At 40.8% G+C, this 21,070-nt stretch overlaps 1 protein-coding gene across 1 annotated transcript; it reads left to right on the top strand.

Moving 5' to 3' along the window:
* The first annotated feature begins 858 nt into the window (after positions 1–858).
* On the top strand, positions 859–20,089 carry Rpt5 (26S proteasome regulatory subunit Rpt5). Its single transcript, XM_053781980.1, has 7 exons — positions 859–995; positions 2,797–3,000; positions 3,591–3,954; positions 5,024–5,251; positions 6,221–6,327; positions 7,283–7,510; positions 19,820–20,089. Exons 1-7 carry the CDS (start codon positions 954–956, stop codon positions 19,928–19,930), a joined length of 1,284 nt encoding a protein of 427 aa, XP_053637955.1. The 5' UTR covers positions 859–953; the 3' UTR covers positions 19,931–20,089.
* Positions 20,090–21,070: the final 981 nt, after the last annotated feature.

The following is a 21,070-nucleotide window of genomic DNA, read 5'->3' on the forward strand; positions in this document are numbered from 1 at the left end:
CTTGGCTTCATATCTAGAAGTATAAATAATAGAAGTCCTCAGGTTGTTCTTCAGCTCTATATAGCCTTGGTTAGGCCTCATTTAGACTATGCTGCTCAGTTCTGGTCACCGTATTACAGAATGGATATAAATGCTCTGGAAAACGTACAGAGGAGGATGACAAAGTTGATCCCACGTATCAGAAATCTTCCCTATGAGGATAGACTGAGGGCCCTGAATCTGCATTCTCTCGAAAGGTGTAGAATTAGGGGGGATATGATCGAGGTGTATAAATGGAAAACAGCAATAAATAAAGGGGATGTAATAGCGTGCTGAAAATTTCCAGCCAAGACAGGACTCGCAGCAATGGTTTTAAGTTGGAAAAATTCAGATTCAGGAAGGATATAGGAAAGAACTGGTTTGATAATAGACTTGTGGATGAGTGGAACAAACTCCCGATTACAGTTATAGAGGCTAAAACGTTGTGTAGTTTTAAAAATAGGTTAGATAAATACACGAGTGGGTGTGGGTAGGTGTGAGTTGGACCTGACTAGCTTGTGCTACTAGGTCTAATGCCTTGCTCCTTCCTTAAGTGGAAGTGACCTGACTATGTGGGCCATTGGGCTAATTGGTGGGGGAACATGGACCTGCTTCGCATGGGTCAGTAGGCATGTTGCAGTGTTCCTTCTTTCTTATGTTCTTATATTCTTATAAAAAAGTAGTCTCCCGCGATCCCTCAACATAAAGTCGACTGTCAGCAAACGTAATAATAACAAAAATAACAAAACAAGCATTATATATTAGAAAAATTTATTTTTTTTAAATATTTCTTAATATATGAGTAAAATGAGAATAAAAAATTGGCATAAAATAACGATGATGTTTATAAGTAAGTCGAGGGTCTGTGGCGGGAGTGATCAGTGTCAACAAGAGCGTCTGAGACCTGAAGATTTTCCTATATTTATTGCTTAATAATGGCTAACTTGGAGCAGGATCCCATGTTGCAGGATGATGATGTGAGTACACAGTTTTGGCTCAGTATGTTACATATCTTTTTATTTATTTTACACCAGATGTGATAAATATATGACACTTCTCATTGGTCTCAGGATTATTTACTATATGTTCTAATGAATTTTTGTATTGTGTTGTCCAGATTGAGTTTATGGATTATTTTTTAAACTATTTATTTTTTCAACACTGCCATATTTCATGTACTTCCCACATTGAAATTCAATTCAATTCAATTCAATTCAAATTCAATTTAAAGTTTATTCTCTATAAGGATTACAATGCTGAGTTTACAGAATTTGGTTATTGTGTGGTTTACATGTAGTAAAATAATAATTACAGAGTGTACCACTAGAACACCTAGCATGGCTAGGCATTTTGGGCAGACTTAAATTAAATCTTAAGTTTAAAATATTACAAAATTATGAGGTAAGTTGGTATTATGGCTAAGTGACTAAATACTAGTTTGTGAGTTTAGCAATGTGAATGCTTTTGTTTTGGCACAGTACATAGTTTCAGTATTGGAGTATCCCAGGCCAACTTATGACTAGTTAAGATTCATTATTTTGAGATTGAGATTGATATTTCTGTTTATGGTCAAATGGGTGAGTGAGTGTAAGTGTGAACCACGAGGTGGTATTCGTGTAATTAGTTGACAGGGTGTATCAGGGAGATAAGATGTTTTCTGATGGTAGTTTTGAAGGTGATGAATGTGTCTGCAGTTTTAGAATTTTCAGGTAGGGTGTTCCAGATTTTAGGGCCTTTGACATACATTGAATTTTTGTAAAGGTTTAGTCGGACACGGGGAATGTCGTAGAGATGTTTGTGTCTGGTGTTGTGCCTGTGGGTTCTGTCACAACTATCAAGAAAGTGTTTTAGGTCAAGGTTAATATTGGAATTTAAGGTCCTGTAGATGTAGAGTGCACAGTAGTAAGTGTGGATGTACTGAACAGGGAGTAAGTTTAGATTTATGAAGAGTGGGGGGGGCTGTTACCAGGGATGGGATTTAGTGATTATTCTTACTGCAGCTTTTTGTTGGGTTATTATTGGCTTTAGGTGTGTTGCTGCAGTTGAACCCCAAGCACAGATAGCATAGGTGAGGTATAGATATATAAGTGAATGATATAGTGTGAGAAGGGCAGTTTGCGGCACGTAGTATCGTATCTTGGAGAGGATCCCAAACGTTTTGGATACTTTTTTGGTTATGTGTTGGATATGGGTGCTGAAGTTCAGGTTGTTGTCGAGGTATAGGCCTAGGAATTTGCCGTCATTATGCCTGGCAATTAGAGTGTTGTTGATCTTAATGTTAATTTGCGCATCTCCTGCTCTGCTACCAAACATAATGTAGTAGGTTTTGTCAGTGTTAAGCGTAAGTTTATTGGCTGTCATCCAAGTCGATATTTTGATCAGCTCCTCATTAACAATGGTGTTGAGGGTGGCAAGATTAGGGTGAGAGATGACATAAGTTGTGTCGTCAGCAAAGAGAATGGGGTTCAGGTGTTGAGATACGTTTGGAAGATCATTGACGTATATGAGGAAGAGCAGGGGACCAAGGACACTTCCCTGCGGAACTCCAGTATCAAGTGGCTGTGTTGTTGATGCTGTGTCTTTAATGGAGTGTCTTTAATGGAGTAAAAGAGTATGAATAATGTAGATACAAGTCACAGGACACTTGGAATAAATAAATAAATCAATCACTTGCCAGTCAAAAATTTATTAGATGCAACATTATCTGTGTACTGCAGAAAAGAAATAAATTATTTTTGTATGAGTGATCCAGAATATGCAAATTTATTTTAATTTCAGCCTGCAATGCGTGAGGTGGGAGCAATGTCATCTGATGACATCATTTCCAGGACACGTCTTTTGGAAAATGAAATTCGTATTATGCGCCTTGAACAAACAAGAATAACACACGAGATCCAAAACCAGCGAGACAAAATTAGAGAAAACTCGGAAAAGATCAAGGTCAACAAGACGCTGCCGTACCTGGTGTCTAACGTCATAGAGGTTAGTATAAAGAATAAAAAGGTACAATATCATGACTGGAACAATACACAAATAACCGGCACATAGTTGGCTGAAAGTCATGGCAATATTTTGGTCCAACTTGGACCATTAACTAGTCACACACAGATGGGTGACTAGTTAGAGTTCAAGTCAGACAGAAATGTCATCATAGGTTTCATTCTCCTATATGCTGGCTATTTGTGAAGTTAATATAATAATTGAAGTAGTTTGATAATCCCAATGCATTTAAGATATTTGAGTGCAGCCCAGTTTAATATGGTTTTTACAATTAAAATACTGCTGCCTGTATATAGAAAAATATTTTCAGATTACAGGTCCTTCTCGTGTATGTTAATACATATGTAATTTTCTAGTTCATTTTGATTATACAAAGAGGACAATCTTCATGAAAATAGGTGTATAATATTGGTATAAATCATCTCTAATCCATCTTTCAGTGTTCATCTCTAATTTAAGTGTTGCTGTTGACCCCAGAACATGTATATTTTACAAATTAATGCAACATTTTATTGTAAATTAATGTTGTATGTTCAGGATTGAAAAACTAGTTCACAGAAAAATTTCCTCAGATTTTGGATGTTGATCCCAATGAGTATGGTGAAGAAGATGGTGCTAATGTAGACTTGGACTCTCAGCGCAAGGGCAAATGTGCAGTTATTAAGACCTCTACACGCCAAACATATTTCCTCCCTGTTATTGGCCTTGTAGATGCTGAGACACTGAAGCCTGGAGACTTAGTGGGTGTCAACAAAGATTCTTATCTTATCCTTGAAACTTTGCCAGCCGAGTATGACTCTCGTGTCAAGGCTATGGAAGTAGATGAACGTCCAACAGAACAATACAGTGATATTGGTGGATTAGATAAACAGATCCAAGAACTGATTGAAGCTGTTGTCCTACCTGTCACCCATAAGGAACGCTTTGAAAATCTAGGTAAAATAACACACTACAGTTTAAAATATGACAGTCATTCAATCAATCAATCAAGTTTATTACTTTATTAATGTTATATGGGTGTGAAGCTTGGGTTGCAAATGATGCAGCGAGGAGGCGGCTGGAGGCAGTGAAGATGTCCTGTCTAAGGGCAATGTGTGGTGTAAATATGCAGAGAATTCGGAGTGTGGAAATTAGGAGGAGGTGTGGAGTTACTAAAAGTATTAGTCAGAGGGCTGAAGAGGGGTTGTTGAGGTGGTTTGGTCATTTAGAGAGACTGGATCAAAGTAGAATGACTTGGAGAGCATATAAATCTGTAGGGAAAGGAAGGTGAGGTAGGGGTCTTCCTCAAAAAGGATGGAGGGAGGGGGTAAAGGAGGTTTTGTGGGCAAGGGGCTTGGACTTCCAGCAAGCATGCATGAGCATATTAGGACTGAATTGAGACAAATGGTGTTTGGGACCTGACGAGCTGGAGTGTGAGCAGGATAATACTATTTAGTGAAGGGATTCAGGGAAACTGGTTATTTTTATATAGCTGGACTTGAGTACTGGAAATGGGAAATACAATGCCTGCACTTTAAAGGAAGGGTTTGGGATATTGGCAGTTTTGGAGGGGTATGTTTTATATGCTTCTAAACTGTTGTATCTGGGTACCTCTGCAAAGACAGTGATTATGTGTGAGTGAGGTGAAAGTGTTGAATGATGAAAGTATTTTCTTTTTGGGTCACCCTGCCTCGGTGGGAGACAGCCAACTTGTTGAAAAAAAAAAAATAATGTTTTCAAGACTCGCAAGCATTAGATGAAAATATTTTCACAATAGTCATCTGATGTGATATATTTATAAATCATTTCCTATAATAGTGGCCATGGCAACATCCCTCTAAGCAAAATTGTGCAAAAAAAAAGTTTACATTTATTCCCAAAATTTGTATTTCTTTTAGGTATCAAAAGTGTTTATTACCTCCATTTAATCAATATTGAGTGTGCTGTAGTTTTGAAAAAAAAAAATCCATTTTTGAAGGTCATAGAAATTACAAACTATCATATGCTAATTCTCTCTGCTGTATAGGTATCCAGCCCCCTAAAGGAGTTCTGTTATATGGACCTCCTGGCACTGGAAAGACCCTTCTGGCTCGAGCATGTGCAGCACAGACCAAGTCAACTTTCCTTAAGCTGGCTGGACCACAGTTAGTTCAGATGTTTATTGGTGATGGTGCAAAGCTCGTTCGGGATGCCTTTGCCCTTGCAAAGGAAAAAGCTCCAGCCATCATCTTCATTGACGAACTTGATGCAATTGGTAAGATCAGTTTTTTAGTGCTAGAAATTTATTATGGCTGGTCATTAATCTAGAAAAATCTATTATGCTGGAAATAAAGACATCACTGCTTAATTAATTTAGTTAATTTCATATGGAATGTTTAGTAGGTTTAGATGATAAATACTGATAAGAAAATTTAAATATTATTCATAAAAGCAACAAGTTCGTTTAAATATTATTCATAAAAGCAACAACGGACTTGAGTCCTGGACTCTGCCTGCACTCTGAAGGAGGGGTGTTAATGTTGCAGTTTAAAAACTGTAGTGTAAAGCACCCTTCTGGCAAGACAGTGATGGAGTGAATGATGGTGAAAGTTTTTCTCTTTCGGGCCACCCTGCCTTGGTGGGAATCGGCCAGTGTGATAATAAATAAAATAAAAAAGCAACAAAATTTTATATCATTATTATTAGCTATTACGTATTATATGAAAAAATAAACTCCAAACCTAAATAAGCCATACAATGCATATATAGAAATGTACAGGATTCTAAAGAGTGCTTTCAGCTTTAGAATTATGTACATAAGGTATTAAGTGTAAATGGTCATGCAAAATACTGTATTTGAATTGCAAGTTTCATCATAAATCATATACTGTACTGTATGATTGAGGATTTAATTTACAAACAGTTAATTTTTTTATTATAAATTTGTAATTTATGCACATTTATATTATTATTAAAGTAGCTGCTAAAAAATGTGTTGCAAATAATATTTTACCACATGGTAAGCATCTTATTTCATAGGCACTTAGGGTTACTCATGTACTTACCAGATTTTAGTTTTTCATGCTGGTTTCATGTTTCCATTAATATTGAATAGCCTGTGCTAAACAGTATAGCTTTACTTAGTATAACTAATGAGTTTATGGTGACCTAAGATAGATAAACTCATCTACATATTATATTAAATGTTTCTGGTACATGTATTTTGAGCTTCTTATCTCCCCAGGTACAAAACGTTTTGACAGTGAGAAGGCTGGAGATCGTGAGGTACAGCGTACTATGTTAGAACTGCTCAATCAGTTGGATGGCTTCTCATCTACCACAGATATTAAGGTGTGATTGTATCATTTTTTTTTTGATATAATGTTCCTCCAAAAATTTTCTTTAAAAATTGTCTTGCCATTAATTAATATGTTTGTCTAGTTGTCTCTCCAAAAGAGCACAAACAACACCAAGATATTATTTCTCAAACTCCAGTACCTTAGTTAAAGTTGATCACTTCACTCAATCCAGTCTAGCATGCTCCAGTATGCCTGCAGGCTCTACTTCATCACATCTTTTACACTTTCTCTCTCCATCTCTGCCTTGCATATACTTTTCAACACTTAACATTAACTCCAGAGATATAAAACCATTTTATTAAATATTCCTATTCCATTTTATTACATAACCGAGTCATCTCAATAACCCTTTCATATACTACCTTTATACAAACCATACCACAGGCGGGGCTTGAACCTGTGGTCAGAGAGTCATGAAAGTCCAGACCGACATGTAATCATATGCTATTTTGATCTCAGATGAGGCATCTAGTTTCGAGCCGCCTTATCACTGCTGTACTTTGTACCCATACAAGGGTCAGCATCACTATGATGCATATCCATTTCAGTGTCCATTGAAAAACTACTTTCATTCCACATCTTAACATTCTTTCAACTTTCGTAGAATAATCTACTGAAGCATATAACTCACTTTCTAAAGTACTTTGCTTTCACTTCATTTGCAAACTAACCACGCACTGAAGAATCTGGCCTATATCTTCATGAACATCTAAGCAAACCTAAACATCATGACAGCTCACAAAACTTTTGGGATTCAAGCCTAAATATTGTTTAGGTAGGCATAGTACAGTGGATAGCTCACTGGTCTGCCAGTTTTAGGACAGGCTTGTCTTGGGATCAAGTCCCACCCATTACGAGGGTTGAGAACTAACCCTCTTATTAGTGCATATACAGTTATTAAGATCAACACTCAATTCATTTTTAATTTAATAGCATGTCTCTCATAGGTTATTGCAGCCACCAACCGTGTTGATATCCTTGACCCAGCTCTTCTACGTTCTGGTCGTTTGGATAGGAAAATAGAGTTTCCACATCCTAACGAAGAGGCTCGTGCCCGTATTATGCAGATTCATTCTCGTAAAATGAACATCTCATCGTGTGTCAACTTTGAAGAATTAGCAAGGTCTACAGATGACTTCAATGGTGCACAATGTAAAGCAGTTTGTGTAGAGGCGGTAAGTTTATTCCATCTCAAAGACCCTTATATATCTGATTAAGCAATTTTGGAATTTATATTGAAATTAAAAATATTAATTTTTCTAAATGATTTTCCATGGATGATACAGTTGTTTATAGAGTTTGCAGTATATACAGTAAGGCCCCGCTTTACGGCGTTCCGCTAATATGGCAATGTCAAATTATGACCAAAATTTGCTATACGGCAAGCGGTCTTTTAAATACGGCGCCCCCCCACCCGGTTTGTTTACATTTTCTGTGACCACATCTATTATGTCAGGAAACTTTCCAAAATTTCAAATGTTTTAAAGTTACTCCATATTTTATATGTACTCTGATAATTATACTTATGTGTACCTGTACTTAAATATACTTACACACTGTGCTGGTGTGCAGGTACACATTAAAATCGCTAAGTCTCTCTCTACTCATGACGCCAATACTACGTAATAATAATCACTCTTGGGCACATTGAATGTCTTATTTTACATCAATATAGGCATTTTCATTAATCCATCTATGATATTTTCCTCAAAATTATATATGAAACCCATTACATAGCATATAAACATGATACATACACTCAGAATAAAAATTGATGTAAATATGAGATTTGTTTACAAAGCAGCTGTGTAGGTAGTGTCGGAAGAATTATGTTTTCTCTAGTCAAACACTGGGGGGTGTAGAAAAGTATTCTTTTCGTATGCCTTTACTCTATGTATAGCAATTCACGACCCTTGTGGATTTAGTGCTTTTTTATAATAAATAATAATAATAATAATTATTATTAATAATAATATTATTATTAATAACAATAATATTATTATTATTAATAACAATAATATTATTATTATTAATAACAATAATATTATTATTATTAATAACAATAATAATAATATTATTATTATTATTATTATTATCTTCATTCACTCTAAAAATGGGATCGACACCATGCCTAACCCTTCTAGGGTAGGGTAGGTGCCTGAGCCCGAGCTTACAGCTCACAAGACTGTCATTCCCATTATTATTAATAATAATAATAATATTATTATTATTATTATTATTAATATTAACAATAATATTATTATTATTATTATTAATATTATTATCTTCATTCACTCTAAAAATGGGATCGACACCATGCCTAACCTTTCTAGGGTAGGGTAGGTGCCTGAGCCCGAGCTTACAGCTCACAAGACTGTCATTCCCATTAACCCCCTTGGGGCATGGATGGCAGACCAAAGAGTCCTAGCTTGTGGCTAGGCCTGGGGACAGTTAGTCCCAAAGATGAGGAGGTACTTGTGCCTCCTCCCATGGGAGACTTAGGTCTCAAACACTCCCTAAAGAGGGAGCCAAGGCCCGGGCCACCACTTGGAAAAGGCCCGGGCCGGGAGAATACCGGCGAATCTTTAATAATAATAATAATAATAATAATCTAAAAATGGTGTGTTGCTGTTTGTTTATTCTGAACTAACTTGTACAACTTGTACACAATGTAAGAGTATTTGTATTGTGAGGTAATTATTATTAAAATAAAAAAATATTGAGGTAAATGTTTTGCAAACTCTTACAAATGGACGTGAATGAACTAAAAGTAGACACATATTAATACGCATTTCGCCTGACCAAGTGATCGTCCACTACCTGTTCAGTTTGTGTTCTTACATTGTCTCAACTCTGTATCTCGTTCTCTCTCTCGTTTACTCTTTCGTTAACTAGTTGGCTCTCATTGACGATGGCGTCTAAGGTTAGCTGTAATAAAAAGAGAAGTCGTAAGCCTCTTGCTTTAGGTGCCAAGTTAGAGGATGATGGTGTGCCATTTTGATTTTATTCAATAAACACCCTGCCACTCACCTCTCTCACATTAATATTAATATTTTAAGGTAAGTAATAAGTGTACTCTGTGTGTATCTTACCTTTTTATTGTGTTTTTAATGCCTATTTCTATTGCTGGTTTCTTTTTCTGTCTCATAAACACGCTAGATAACAGGGATATCTTGCTACTCCTACTTACACTTTGGTCACACTTCACAGACACGCACATGCGTATATATATACATACATCTAGGTTTTTCTCCTTTTTCTAAATAGCTCTTGTTCTTCTTTATTTCTTCTATTGTCCATGGGGAAGTGGAAAAGAATCTTTCCTCCGTAAGCCATGCGTGTCGTATGAGGCGACTAAAATGCCGGGAGCAATGGGCTAGTAACCCCTTCTCCTGTAGACATTTACTAAAAAAGAGAAGAAGAAAAACTCTATAAAACTGGGATGCTTGAATGTGCGTGGATGTAGTGCGGATGACAAGAAACAGATGATTGCTGATGTTATGAATGAAAAGAAGTTGGATGTCTTGGCCCAAAGTGAAACAAAGCTGAAGGGGGTAGGGGAGTTTCAGTGGGGGGAAATAAATGGGATTAAATCTGGAGTATCTGAGAGAGTTAGAGCAAAGGAAGGGGTAGCAGTAATGTTGAAGGATCAGTTATGGAAGGAGAAAAGAGAATATGAATGTGTAAATTCAAGAATTATGTGGATTAAAGTAAAGGTTGGATGCGAAAAGTGGGTCATAATAAGCGTGTATGCACCTGGAGAAGAGAGGAATGTAGAGGAGAGAGAGAGATTTTGGGAGATGTTAAGTGAATGTATAGGAGCCTTTAAACCAAGTGAGAGAGTAATTGTGGTAGGGGACCTGAATGCTAAAGTAGGAGAAACTTTTAGAGAGGGTGTGGTAGGTAAGTTTGGGGTGCCAGGTGTAAGTGATAATGGGAGCCCTTTGATTGAACTTTGTATAGAAAGGGGTTTAGTTATAGGTAATACATATTTTAAGAAAAAGAGGATAAATAAGTATACAAGATATGATGTAGGGCGAAATGACAGTAGTTTGTTGGTTTATGTGTTGGTATTATTATTATTATAATCAAAAAGAAGCGCTAAGCCACAAGGGCTATACAGCGCTGCAGGGTAGGGAAGGAAGCAAGGGCATTGGATGGCAGAAGGGAGGAGGGATGATCAGTAGGTTACAGAAAACAGCGGGGCAGGGGATAGTACGGGGGTAGAGGGTAGCAAGAGATTGAAGTAAAAAGGGCTGAAGGTATCAGAATTTGTAAAGTAAGTCAGTTGTCAAAAAGTCAATGAGAGAGTCTGGATGAAAGGTGGGTCCATCAGCGAGAAGGGAAGGTAAAGAGAGAGCAGCGGAGCGAAGACGACGACTGAGGTAAATTCTGCATGCTCGTTGATAAAGTGGGCAGTCCAACAGAATGTGGCTGACTGATAATGGAACTTGGCAATTCTCACAGAGAGGAACAGGGCGCCTCTCCATGAGATATCCATGAGTAAGACGAGTATGGCCAATGCGAAGACAGGAGAGAGTAGTCTCCCAACCTCGACACTGGTGGTAAGAAGACGGCCAGTAACATATACTCGGTTTAATAGATTGAAGTTTGTTGCCAAGCATAGTAGACCAACGTTGTTGCCAACGGGTGTGAAGGTGGGAAGATATTGCAGCAAAATAGTCCGTAAATGGAATACCTCTACATGAAACTGGTAGGTCATGTACTGCTGACCGCGCAGCAGTGTCTGCCTGTTCATTGCCCTGTACGTCAACATGACCAGGGACCCAACAAAAAACAATATCTTTATGCTTGGTAAAGATGCGGCATAGCCAAAGTTGGATACGGAGGACTAAGGGGTGAGGTGTATCAAATTTCTGTATAGCCTGTAAAGCACTAAGGGAGTCTGAGACAACCACAAATGATGACACAGGCATAGATGCAATACGGATAAGTGCTGTAAGGATGGCATACAATTCAGCAGTAAAAATACTAGCCGAAGATAGTAAATGCCCTTGTACGACGCTGTCCGGAAACACTGCTGCGAATCCTACGCCGTCAGAAGACTTAGAGCCATCTGTGTACACAGCAGTGGCATGAGAATGAGAGTGAAAGTGATCAAGAAAAAGAGAGCGGGAAGCAACCGTAGACAGTTGGGCTTTCGAGCAAGGGAGAGGGAAAGAACAGACTCGAACAGCTGGAACTTCCCAGGGGGGTAGGGAAAAGTGAGATGCAACATGTACATAGAAAGGTGGTAATTGAAGAGAAGACAAGAGCGAATGAAGGCGAAGAGAGAAGGGACGGAGTAAACAGGGGCGGCGAACAAATAAAGAATGTCTACTAATATCAGTGACCATTCTATAAATGGAAGAATTGCGGAGATCATGAGAGTGTACATAGCAGCGAAGGCAATGGGCATCACGGCGATCGGATAAGGATGGAATGTTCGCTTCTGCATAGAGGCTCTCGACAGGGGAAGAGCGAAAAGCACCAAGGCATAAACGTAATCCTTGGTGATGAATGGGGTTAAGGCTAGAGAGAGTAGCAGGAGATGCCGCTGAATAGATCTGGTCACCATAATCAAGTTTCGATAAAATAAGGGTGGAATGTAGGCGAAGGAGGGTTCGACGATCAGCTCCCCATGAAAGATGAGCAAGGGTTTTAAGAAGGTTCAGCCGGCTGTGACAAGTTGCCTTCAGAGAGGTAATGTGAGGTTTCCAGGATAACCTACGATCAAAGAGGAGGCCCAGAAACTTGACTGTATCACGTTCAGGGATACGGGAGCCATAGAGGTACAAAGGATGGTCGGAGATGACAGAGCGTCTAGTGAAAGTAATTTGGTGGGTTTTAGTGCTGGAAAATTTAAACCCACGTGTGGTGGCCCAATTGGAAACACGGTCAACTGCATGCTGGAGAGAAACTGTAATAAGGTGACAGTCAGCGCCTGCACTGGCAATAGCGAAGTCATCAACATAGAGTGATGACCAAATGTTTGATGGAAGACTAGAGGCCAAATCATTAATAGCAAGGAGAAAAAGTGTTGTGCTCAGAACACATCCCTGGGGGACACCTTCAGCTTGGATAAAGTCCGGGGAGAGCACATTATTAACCCGAACACTGAATTGCCTGTCAGTTAAAAAGTTCTTAAGGAAGGATGGTAGATTGCCTCGAAGGCCTAAGGAGTGGGCTTGGGCTAAAATATTATACCTCCAAGTTGTGTCCTATGCCTTCTCAAGGTCAAAAAATATGGCAATAACTGAGTGGTTATTCGCAAAGGCATTACGAACATACGTATCCAAGCGTAGTAAGGGGTCTATGGTAGAACGTCCCTTACGAAAGCCATATTGACGAGTGGAGAGACTGTTGTGTGTCTCTAAATACCACACTAAACGTCTATTTACTATTCGTTCCATCACTTTGCAAACTGCACTGGTAAGAGCAATGGGACAATAGTGGGAGGTTTCATGTCCCGTAGTGCCTGGTTTGCGGAAAGGGAGAACAATGGCGGATTTTCACAGCTGTGGAAGAACTCCTTGTGACCAAATAAGATTGTAAAGGCGTAATAGGACTGCAAGGGCTGACTGATGTAAATGTTGTAGCATACGAATATGAATGTCGTCGGGCCCAGCTGCCGATGATCGGCAAGCTGAGAGTGTTGCCTCCAGTTCTTGAAGTGTAAAAGGCACATTATACTGTTCTTCTCTGAGAGAAGAAAAGTCCAAGGGTGCTAACTCTCTGGCAGACTTTGAGGAAAGAAATGAGGGGCATAGGTGGAGTCCCTGAGAAATACGGACCAGATGATTGCCAATTTCATTGGCAACATCTAGTGGGTTTGCTATATCAACACTGGCAACCCGCAGAACAGGAGCCGGGTCAGGAGAATATTTACCACTCAGTTTTCGTACTTTTTTCCAGACTGCACTCATAGAGGAAGCAGAGGTGATGGTGGAGACATAATCTCGCCAGCAAGTGCGTTTAGCGTCACGGATGACACGGCGAGCGATCGCACGCTTCTGCTTAAAATCAAGAAGTCTCTCTGTGGTTCTATTGTACCAGTACCTGCCCCATGCAGCGCGTTTCAAATGTACTGCACGAGCACAAGCAGGAAACCACCAAGGCACGCATTTCTGAGAATGCCTGCCCGAAGTTTGGGGTATAGAATGAGAAGCTGCGGTTAAAACGGAGGATGAGAAGAGGTGTAAAAGCTCATCGATGGAGGACAAAGAAGGAACCTCTCTAAAAACAGTTAGGTGTGAGTAAAGGTTCCAATTTGCCTGATCAAATTGCCAGCGTGGGATGTGAAGAGGTGGTGAATATGAAGGGGAAGTAAGAATGATTGGGAAATGATCGCTGTCATGTAAGTCAAGAAGAACAGACCAAGTGAAGTCTAATGCGGCGGAGGAAGAGCAGACTGAAAGATCGATGCAAGAGAGAGTGTGAGTCCAAGGATCAAAATGGGTGTGAGTACCTGTATTTAAAACATGGAGGGGGTGGGTGGCAAGAAAAGCCTCTAACTGAATGCCACGGGAATCACAGTGAGACCCCCCCCCCCCCCAGAGGAAATGGTGGGCATTAAAATCACCAAGTAACAGAATCGGTGGTGGTAATGACGAAACAAGAAAGGCAGTATCCGGAATAGATAATGCCCGAGAAGGAGAGAGATATAAAGAACAGAGCGTATACCACCTATGCAAGTGGATACGGGCTGCTGTGTAATGCAGCGAAGTACAAACAAATAGCTGATGGTACGGAATATCAGTGCGTAGAAGAAGGGCACTTTCATTAAAGGTCCCATCAGGAAAAGGATCTGAAGAATACAATAAATTATAGCCTGAGATGGGAGAGATAACAGCAGAGTGTAATTTTGGTTCCTGTAAGCAAACACCAACAGGGGAAAACTGGGAGAGTAACATCTGAAGCTCACCCCGATTACCCCTGAGGCCGCGTATATTCCACTGAAAATAGGCCATGATTGGCAATGATAAAGATACCTGAAATCCAGAAGTAAGAGTTCCTACGGACTAGAGGGGTTAGAAAAGTCCACATGCGGAGGCAGTGGAGAACATTCAAGCAGTGAAGGAACGGTGCGCTGTGAAGAAAGGAGTTGCGCAGATGGAGTAGAGGAGAGAGAAGGAGCGGAGGGTGGATCAGTGTCCATTGATGGTTTGGTCTCTGCAATATATTCAGAGATTGCTTCAAGTGTTTCAGAATTCAGAGACGTCGTATGGGAGACAATATTGGAAATGGTAGGGGGAGGATGAGTAAAGATTGGAACTGTAATGGACTGTACCAAGGTAGGGGAGGGCAAAAGGGTGGAGGGAACTGGAGAAGCGTGGAAGGGGACAGAAGAGGAAGAAACTTGGGAGGGAACAGGGGAGGAAGGTACAGTACGAGGAGGAGGGTGAACCTCTACACTTGTAACAGAGCCAGTGAGAGGGGGAGAACCAGGTACAGAGACAGGGAAGGGAAAATGAGGAAGTGGAAGATGGGTAGGAGGTGTTAACGGACCTTTTTTTGACTTTTGAGAAGTAGAGGGATGATTGGGAGGAGGTGTCATACGAGATCTCGTCGCTGCTGAGGCTTGTGAGAGAGAACACGAAGAAGCGAGATCAGACTGAGACGTTGAAGTAGGGACATCTGAGCCGAGGACAGCAAAAGAATTAGCTACAGGAGTGACTATGGGAGAGGTAACCACAGAGGTGGGTGTAGAAGATGGGATACCAGAAGTGGGGGGACGTTTTGAAACACGGGAATAAGAAACACGAGGTAGTCTCCCTTGGAGGCGGAGATGAGAAACTGCTATGGCATAAGGGAGACCTTCTGCCTCTTTGAGGTAACGGATTTCCCGCTCGTTTAAGTAGACTTGACAACGGCGAGAGTACGAAGGGTGAGCCTCATGACAATTAAGGCAAGAGGGAAGTCGATTGCAAGACGTATTAGAATGGTCATCGGCACCACAGACTGGGCATTCGGCGATAGATCTGCAATATTTCGCTGGATGGCCAAATCGCCAGCAATTTCTACACTGTTGCGGTGTAGGGATCACCTTTCGAACTTGTAACCGATGTCCTGCTACATAAACTGAGGATGGGAGTTCATGGCTGTCAAAAGTTAAACGAGCCACATTGCTAGGGTATTGTCTCCGCCCGCGGGCAGGAAGAACGTAAGTGTCTACCTTGAGGATTGGGAGATCTTGGAGTTCCAGCTGTTCAAGAATGTCAGTGCCACATGTCTGGAAATTTTGTTGAACTATGGTATGGGGCAGAATGACGGTACCACTACAAGAATTGAGGGAATGATGCTTTTCAATTGTGACAGGAACAGTATCAATATGGGAAAGACGAGAAAGCTCATGAGCCTGGGTAGCATTCTGTACGGTGATGATGCGCGTACCGCTCTTAAGAGCATGAAAAGAAATATCTTTACCAACATGGCGTAGGAGTGCCTTGCCAATACTGTGGTCAGAAAGATAGGCAGTAGAGGAAGTCGGTCGTAAAGCGAAGAATTTAGTTTATTGTGCAGTCTGAAACTGAGCGTGGAAAGGTAGTGAAGAACGTGTCGATCTTTTCTGAGAAGAACGAGAAGGTGGAGAAGTATCATCAGCAGGTAATTGTCGTTGGTGTTTAGGCCTGGAACCAGAGTTGGTCCGACGTGGAACGGGCCGGCGATTCGAAAATTGCCGCACCGTAGAGGGAGAGGCCGGAAGCATAGTCAGAGGAGAGCAAAGGTCAGATAAATCGAAGGAGTCAGTCGAGGCCTCAGTACCTAAAGCGGGTGAGGAAACAGCACCGGCAAGAGGTACAGAGGCATGAGGAGTGTCCGAAGAGTGGTCCAAAGACGAGGCGGGGTCAGAACGGGGTGCGGTATCAAGAAGGGGCCCGGGGGTAGCAGGTTCATGGACTAGGGCTGCCATGGCTAGGTTACTTCTTTCTTTTTGTTTTAAGAAAAAAAAGAAAGAAGAAAAGAAAAGAAAAATAAAAAAAAGAATAAAAAAAGGGGGGACCGGGGAGGGATAGTTCCTAGGAGGAATGAAAGGGCCAGAAATCTCCCTCCGCGCCCAAGAGGACCTCAGCACCGCAAGTAGCGCAGATGCAGCATGGAACCCGTGCCATACCCTACCCATCATGCCAGTAAACCGGCAATCCGGGATAGCAACCTCACATCTGCCGAGCTACCTCGGTGGACAAAAAAGAGGGCGGCCGGAAATCCGCCACAAAGCATACCTCCTTCGGCCACCACCCCCGGAATCCGAAAGGTGGCTTCCAGAGATACACCCGTCGCCCGAGAGACACCCAAAGCCACCCTCCGGGATACCGGAGAGGGATCAGGAAATCCCCAGGCAATCCAGATTCCACGGCAAACTACGCCACCGCCAAGAACCTCAACGGAATGGGATGTACCCAGGTACCCTTTCCCCTACCTAGGAACTAGCGTGCCTGTGGAAAAAAAAAAAAACCAAAGGCCAAAAAGGAAGGGGTGGGGAGGAGGAGGAGGAAAGGAAAAAGGGGAGGATGGGATAGGGAACGGGGGATTGGGGGGTAATTAGGTTCGGTCTGAGGAAGTAGACCGACAGGTCTAATTCCTCAGACAAAGAGCCTCTTCACCACGCCAAGGAGCCCCCCTTGAAGAGGTATGTGTTGGTAGATAAAAGACTGTTGAGTAGACTTCAGGATGTACATGTTTATAGAGGGGCCACAGATATATCAGATCACTTTCTAGTTGTAGCTACACTGAGAGTAAAAGGTAGATGGGATACAAGGAGAATAGAAGCATCAGGGAAGAGAGAGGTGAAGGTTTATAAACTAAAAGAGGAGGCAGTTAGGGTAAGATATAAACAGTTATTGGAGGATAGATGGGCTAATGAGAGCATAGGCAATGGGGTCGATGAGGTATGGGGTAGGTTTAAAAATGTAGTGTTAGAGTGTTCAGCAGAAGTTTGTGGTTACAGGAAAGTGGGTGCGGGAGGGAAGAGGAGCGATTGGTGGAATGATGATGTAAAGAGAGTAGTAAGGGAGAAAAAGTTAGCATATGAGAAGTTTGTTTTACAAAGTAGAAGTGATGCAAGGAGGGAACAGTATATGGAGAAAAAGAGAGGGGTTAAGAGAGTGGTGAAGCAATGTAAAAAGAGAGCAAATGAGAGAGTGCATGAGATGTTATCAACAAATTTTGTTGAAAATAAGAAAAAGTTTTGGAGTGAGATTAACAAGTTAAGGAAGCCTAGAGAACAAACGGATTTGTCAGTTAAAAATAGGAGAGGAGAGTTATTAAATGGAGAGTTAGAGGTATTGGGAAGATGGAGGGAATATTTTGAGGAATTGTTAAATGTTGATGAAGATAGGGAAGCTGTGATTTCGTGTATAGGGCAAGGAGGAATAACATCTTGTAGGAGTGAGGAAGAGCCAGTTGTGAGTGTGGGGGAAGTTCGTGAGGCAGTAGGTAAAATGAAAGGGGGTAAGGCAGCCGGGATTGATGGGATAAAGATAGAAATGTTAAAAGCAGGTGGGGATATAGTTTTGGAGTGGTTGGTGCAATTATTTAATAAATGTATGGAAGAGGGTAAGGTACCTAGGGATTGGCAGAGAGCATGCATAGTTCCTTTGTATAAAGGTAAAGGGGACAAAAGAGAGTGCAAAAATTATAGGGGGATAAGTCTGTTGAGTATACCTGGTAAAGTGTATGGTAGAGTTATTATTGAAAGAATTAAGAGTAAGACGGAGAATAGGATAGAAGATAAACAAGGAGGCTTTAGGAAAGGTAGGGGGTGTGTGGACCAGGTGTTTACAGTGAAATATATAAGTGAACAGTATTTAGATAAGGCTAAAGAGGTCTTTGTGGCATTTATGGATTTGGAAAAGGCGTATGACAGGGTGGATAGGGGGGCAATGTGGCAGATGTTGCAGGTGTATGGTGTAGGAGGTAGGTTACTGAAAGCATTGAAGAGTTTTTACGAGGATAGTGAGGCTCAAGTTAGAGTATGTAGGAAAGAGGGAAATTATTTCCCAGTAAAAGTAGGCCTTAGACAAGGATGTGTGATGTCACCGTGGTTGTTTAATATATTTATAGATGGGGTTGTAAGAGAAGTAAATGCGAGGGTCTTGGCAAGAGGCGTGGAGTTAAAAGATAAAGAATCACACATAAAGTGGGAATTGTCACAGTTGCTCTTTACTGATGACACTGTGCTCTTGGGAGATTCTGAAGAGAAGTTGCAGAGATTGGTGGATGAATTTGGTAGGGTGTGCAAAAGAAGAAAATTAAAGGTGAATACAGGAAAGAGTAAGGTTATGAGGATAACAAAAAGATTAGGTGATGAAAGATTGGATATCAGATTGGAGGGAGAGAGTATGGAGGAGGTGAATGTATTCAGATATTTGGGAGTGGACGTGTCAGCGGATGGGTCTATGAAAGATGAGGTGAATCATAGAATTGATGAGGGGAAAAGGGTGAGTGGTGCACTTAGGAGTCTGTGGAGACAAAGAACTTTGTCCTTGGAGGCAAAGTGGGGAATGTATGAGAGTATAGTTTTACCAACGCTCTTATATGGGTGTGAAGCATGGGTGATGAATGTTGCAGCGAGGAGAAGGCTGGAGGCAGTGGAGATGTCATGTCTGAGGGCAATGTGTGGTGTGAATATAATGCAGAGAATTCGTAGTTTGGAAGTTAGGAGGAGGTGCGGGATTACCAAAACTGTTGTCCAGAGGGCTGAGGAAGGATTGTTGAGGTGGTTCAGACATGTAGAGAGAATGGAGCGAAACAGAATGACTTCAAGAGTGGATCAGTCTGTAGTGGAAGGAAGGCAGGGTAGGGGTCGGCCTAGGAAAGGTTGGAGGGAGGGGGTAAAGGAGGTTTTGTGTGCGAGGGGCTTGGACTTCCAGCAGGCATGCGTGAGCGTGTTTGATAGGAGTGAATGGAGACAAATGGTTTTTAATACTTGACGTGCTGTTGGAGTGTGAGCAAAGTAACATTTATGAAGGGGTTCAGGGAAACCAGCAGGCCGGACTTGAGTCCTGGAGATGGGAAGTACAGTGCCTGCACTCTGGAGGGGTGTTAATGTTGCAGTTTAAAAACTGTAGTGTAAAGCACCCTTCTGGCAAGACAGTGATGGAGTGAATGATGGTGAAAGTTTTTCTTTTTCGGGCCACCCTGCCTTGGTGGGAATCGGCCAGTGTGATAATAAAAATAAAGAAAAGGATGATAGAAAAATATGAGTGTATAACTGAAATGGACATACTTTCAGTGAATTTAGAGGTGGGTCACTTTGCTCTCACTTTCAGTGAATTTTAAAGGAAAGGAGTCAATTTGCTCTTATCACATATGTCACTCTTATTATTATACTTAAAAAAAGTAGATAATATGAAATGTTGAATGATAATAATGATTGTTTCTGAAATGGGTCTTTCAGTTTCATATTGTTTAGGATTGTGTTGGTAAGTAAACAGACCAATGATAATGTAAAATGTGTATAAAATTACTTTTATATATTTCAGGGTATGATAGCATTGCGTCGTCAAGCAACTACAGTGACACACGAAGATTTTATGGATGCCATCATGGAAGTTCAAGCCAAGAAGAAAGCTAATCTTAATTACTATGCATAGAGTTCTTTATCATATTTTATTTTGCATAAAAATTTAACCCATAAATGTTAATACCATTATTTATTCATAATTTTTCATTTATATACATGTAATACTGTAATGTTTTGGAACAGGATGTCTTTAAATGTACTAAAAACAATAAAACAAAATGCCTTATAATGTAGTTTACTGAAAGTTGATCCTGCATTATTTATTACTAATTCTGGGACACTTCTGTATAATCCTTTGCTTCAAAGCAAGTTGGAAAACTTACCAAGATACCTTATGTGATATTGAAATCTTTAGGAGTAGACTGGTAAGTTAGCAAAAGACCTCGGTCAAATAATCAAAAGTTATTCTGAGTGGATCAAACTATGTAAACCCATATCAGAAATTTTCCCATTTTCCTCACAAGTGCACCTTGATGCTGATGGACTTTGCCATTCCCAGATATTTTTTTTAAAACACTGGCTGTCCCACTGATGCAGGGTGACCCAAAAAAAACTTTCACCATCATTCACATTATCAGTGTCTTTGCAGAGGTGTGCAGATACACTGTTTAGATGTCACTCAAACAGCAAATATCCCATACCACTCTAAAGTACAGGCACTACTTCCACCTCCAGGACTCAAGTCTGGTTAACCGGTTTCCCTGAATCCCTTCACAAAATATTACCCTGCCCACACTCCAAACAGCTCGTCAAGTCCCAAAAACCATTCGTCTTCACTCGGTCCTATCTAACACGCTCACACGTACCTGCTGTATATCCACGCCCCTTGCACAAGATAAAAATGCTCCTTTCATTTCCCCCTTGCATCATGAAGGTACACTTTTTTCCAGTACGTACTATATTATTACAGTACAGCATTATTATTTTACTTAATGGCCATCTCCTGCCAAGGCAGAGTGAACCAAAGAAAACCCATTCACCATCACTGACTCAAGTCATCATCTTTCCAGAAATTTGCTGACTCAGATTACCCTCTGCAATATCCCATATCCTTACCTTTCCAGAGTCCAGGTTCTGCCCTTCCCACCTCCAAGACTAGCTAACTTATTACACTCATGGGAAGCAATATATAGTACCTGTAGAGATCTTACAGCTCCTGGGGGTTATGGAAGGCCATCAGGTTTCATCAACAAAAAGAAAGATCAGGTTA

This window comes from Cherax quadricarinatus, chromosome 30 (genome assembly GCF_038502225.1).
Source record: "Cherax quadricarinatus isolate ZL_2023a chromosome 30, ASM3850222v1, whole genome shotgun sequence".
Lineage (NCBI taxonomy): Eukaryota > Metazoa > Arthropoda > Malacostraca > Decapoda > Parastacidae > Cherax > Cherax quadricarinatus.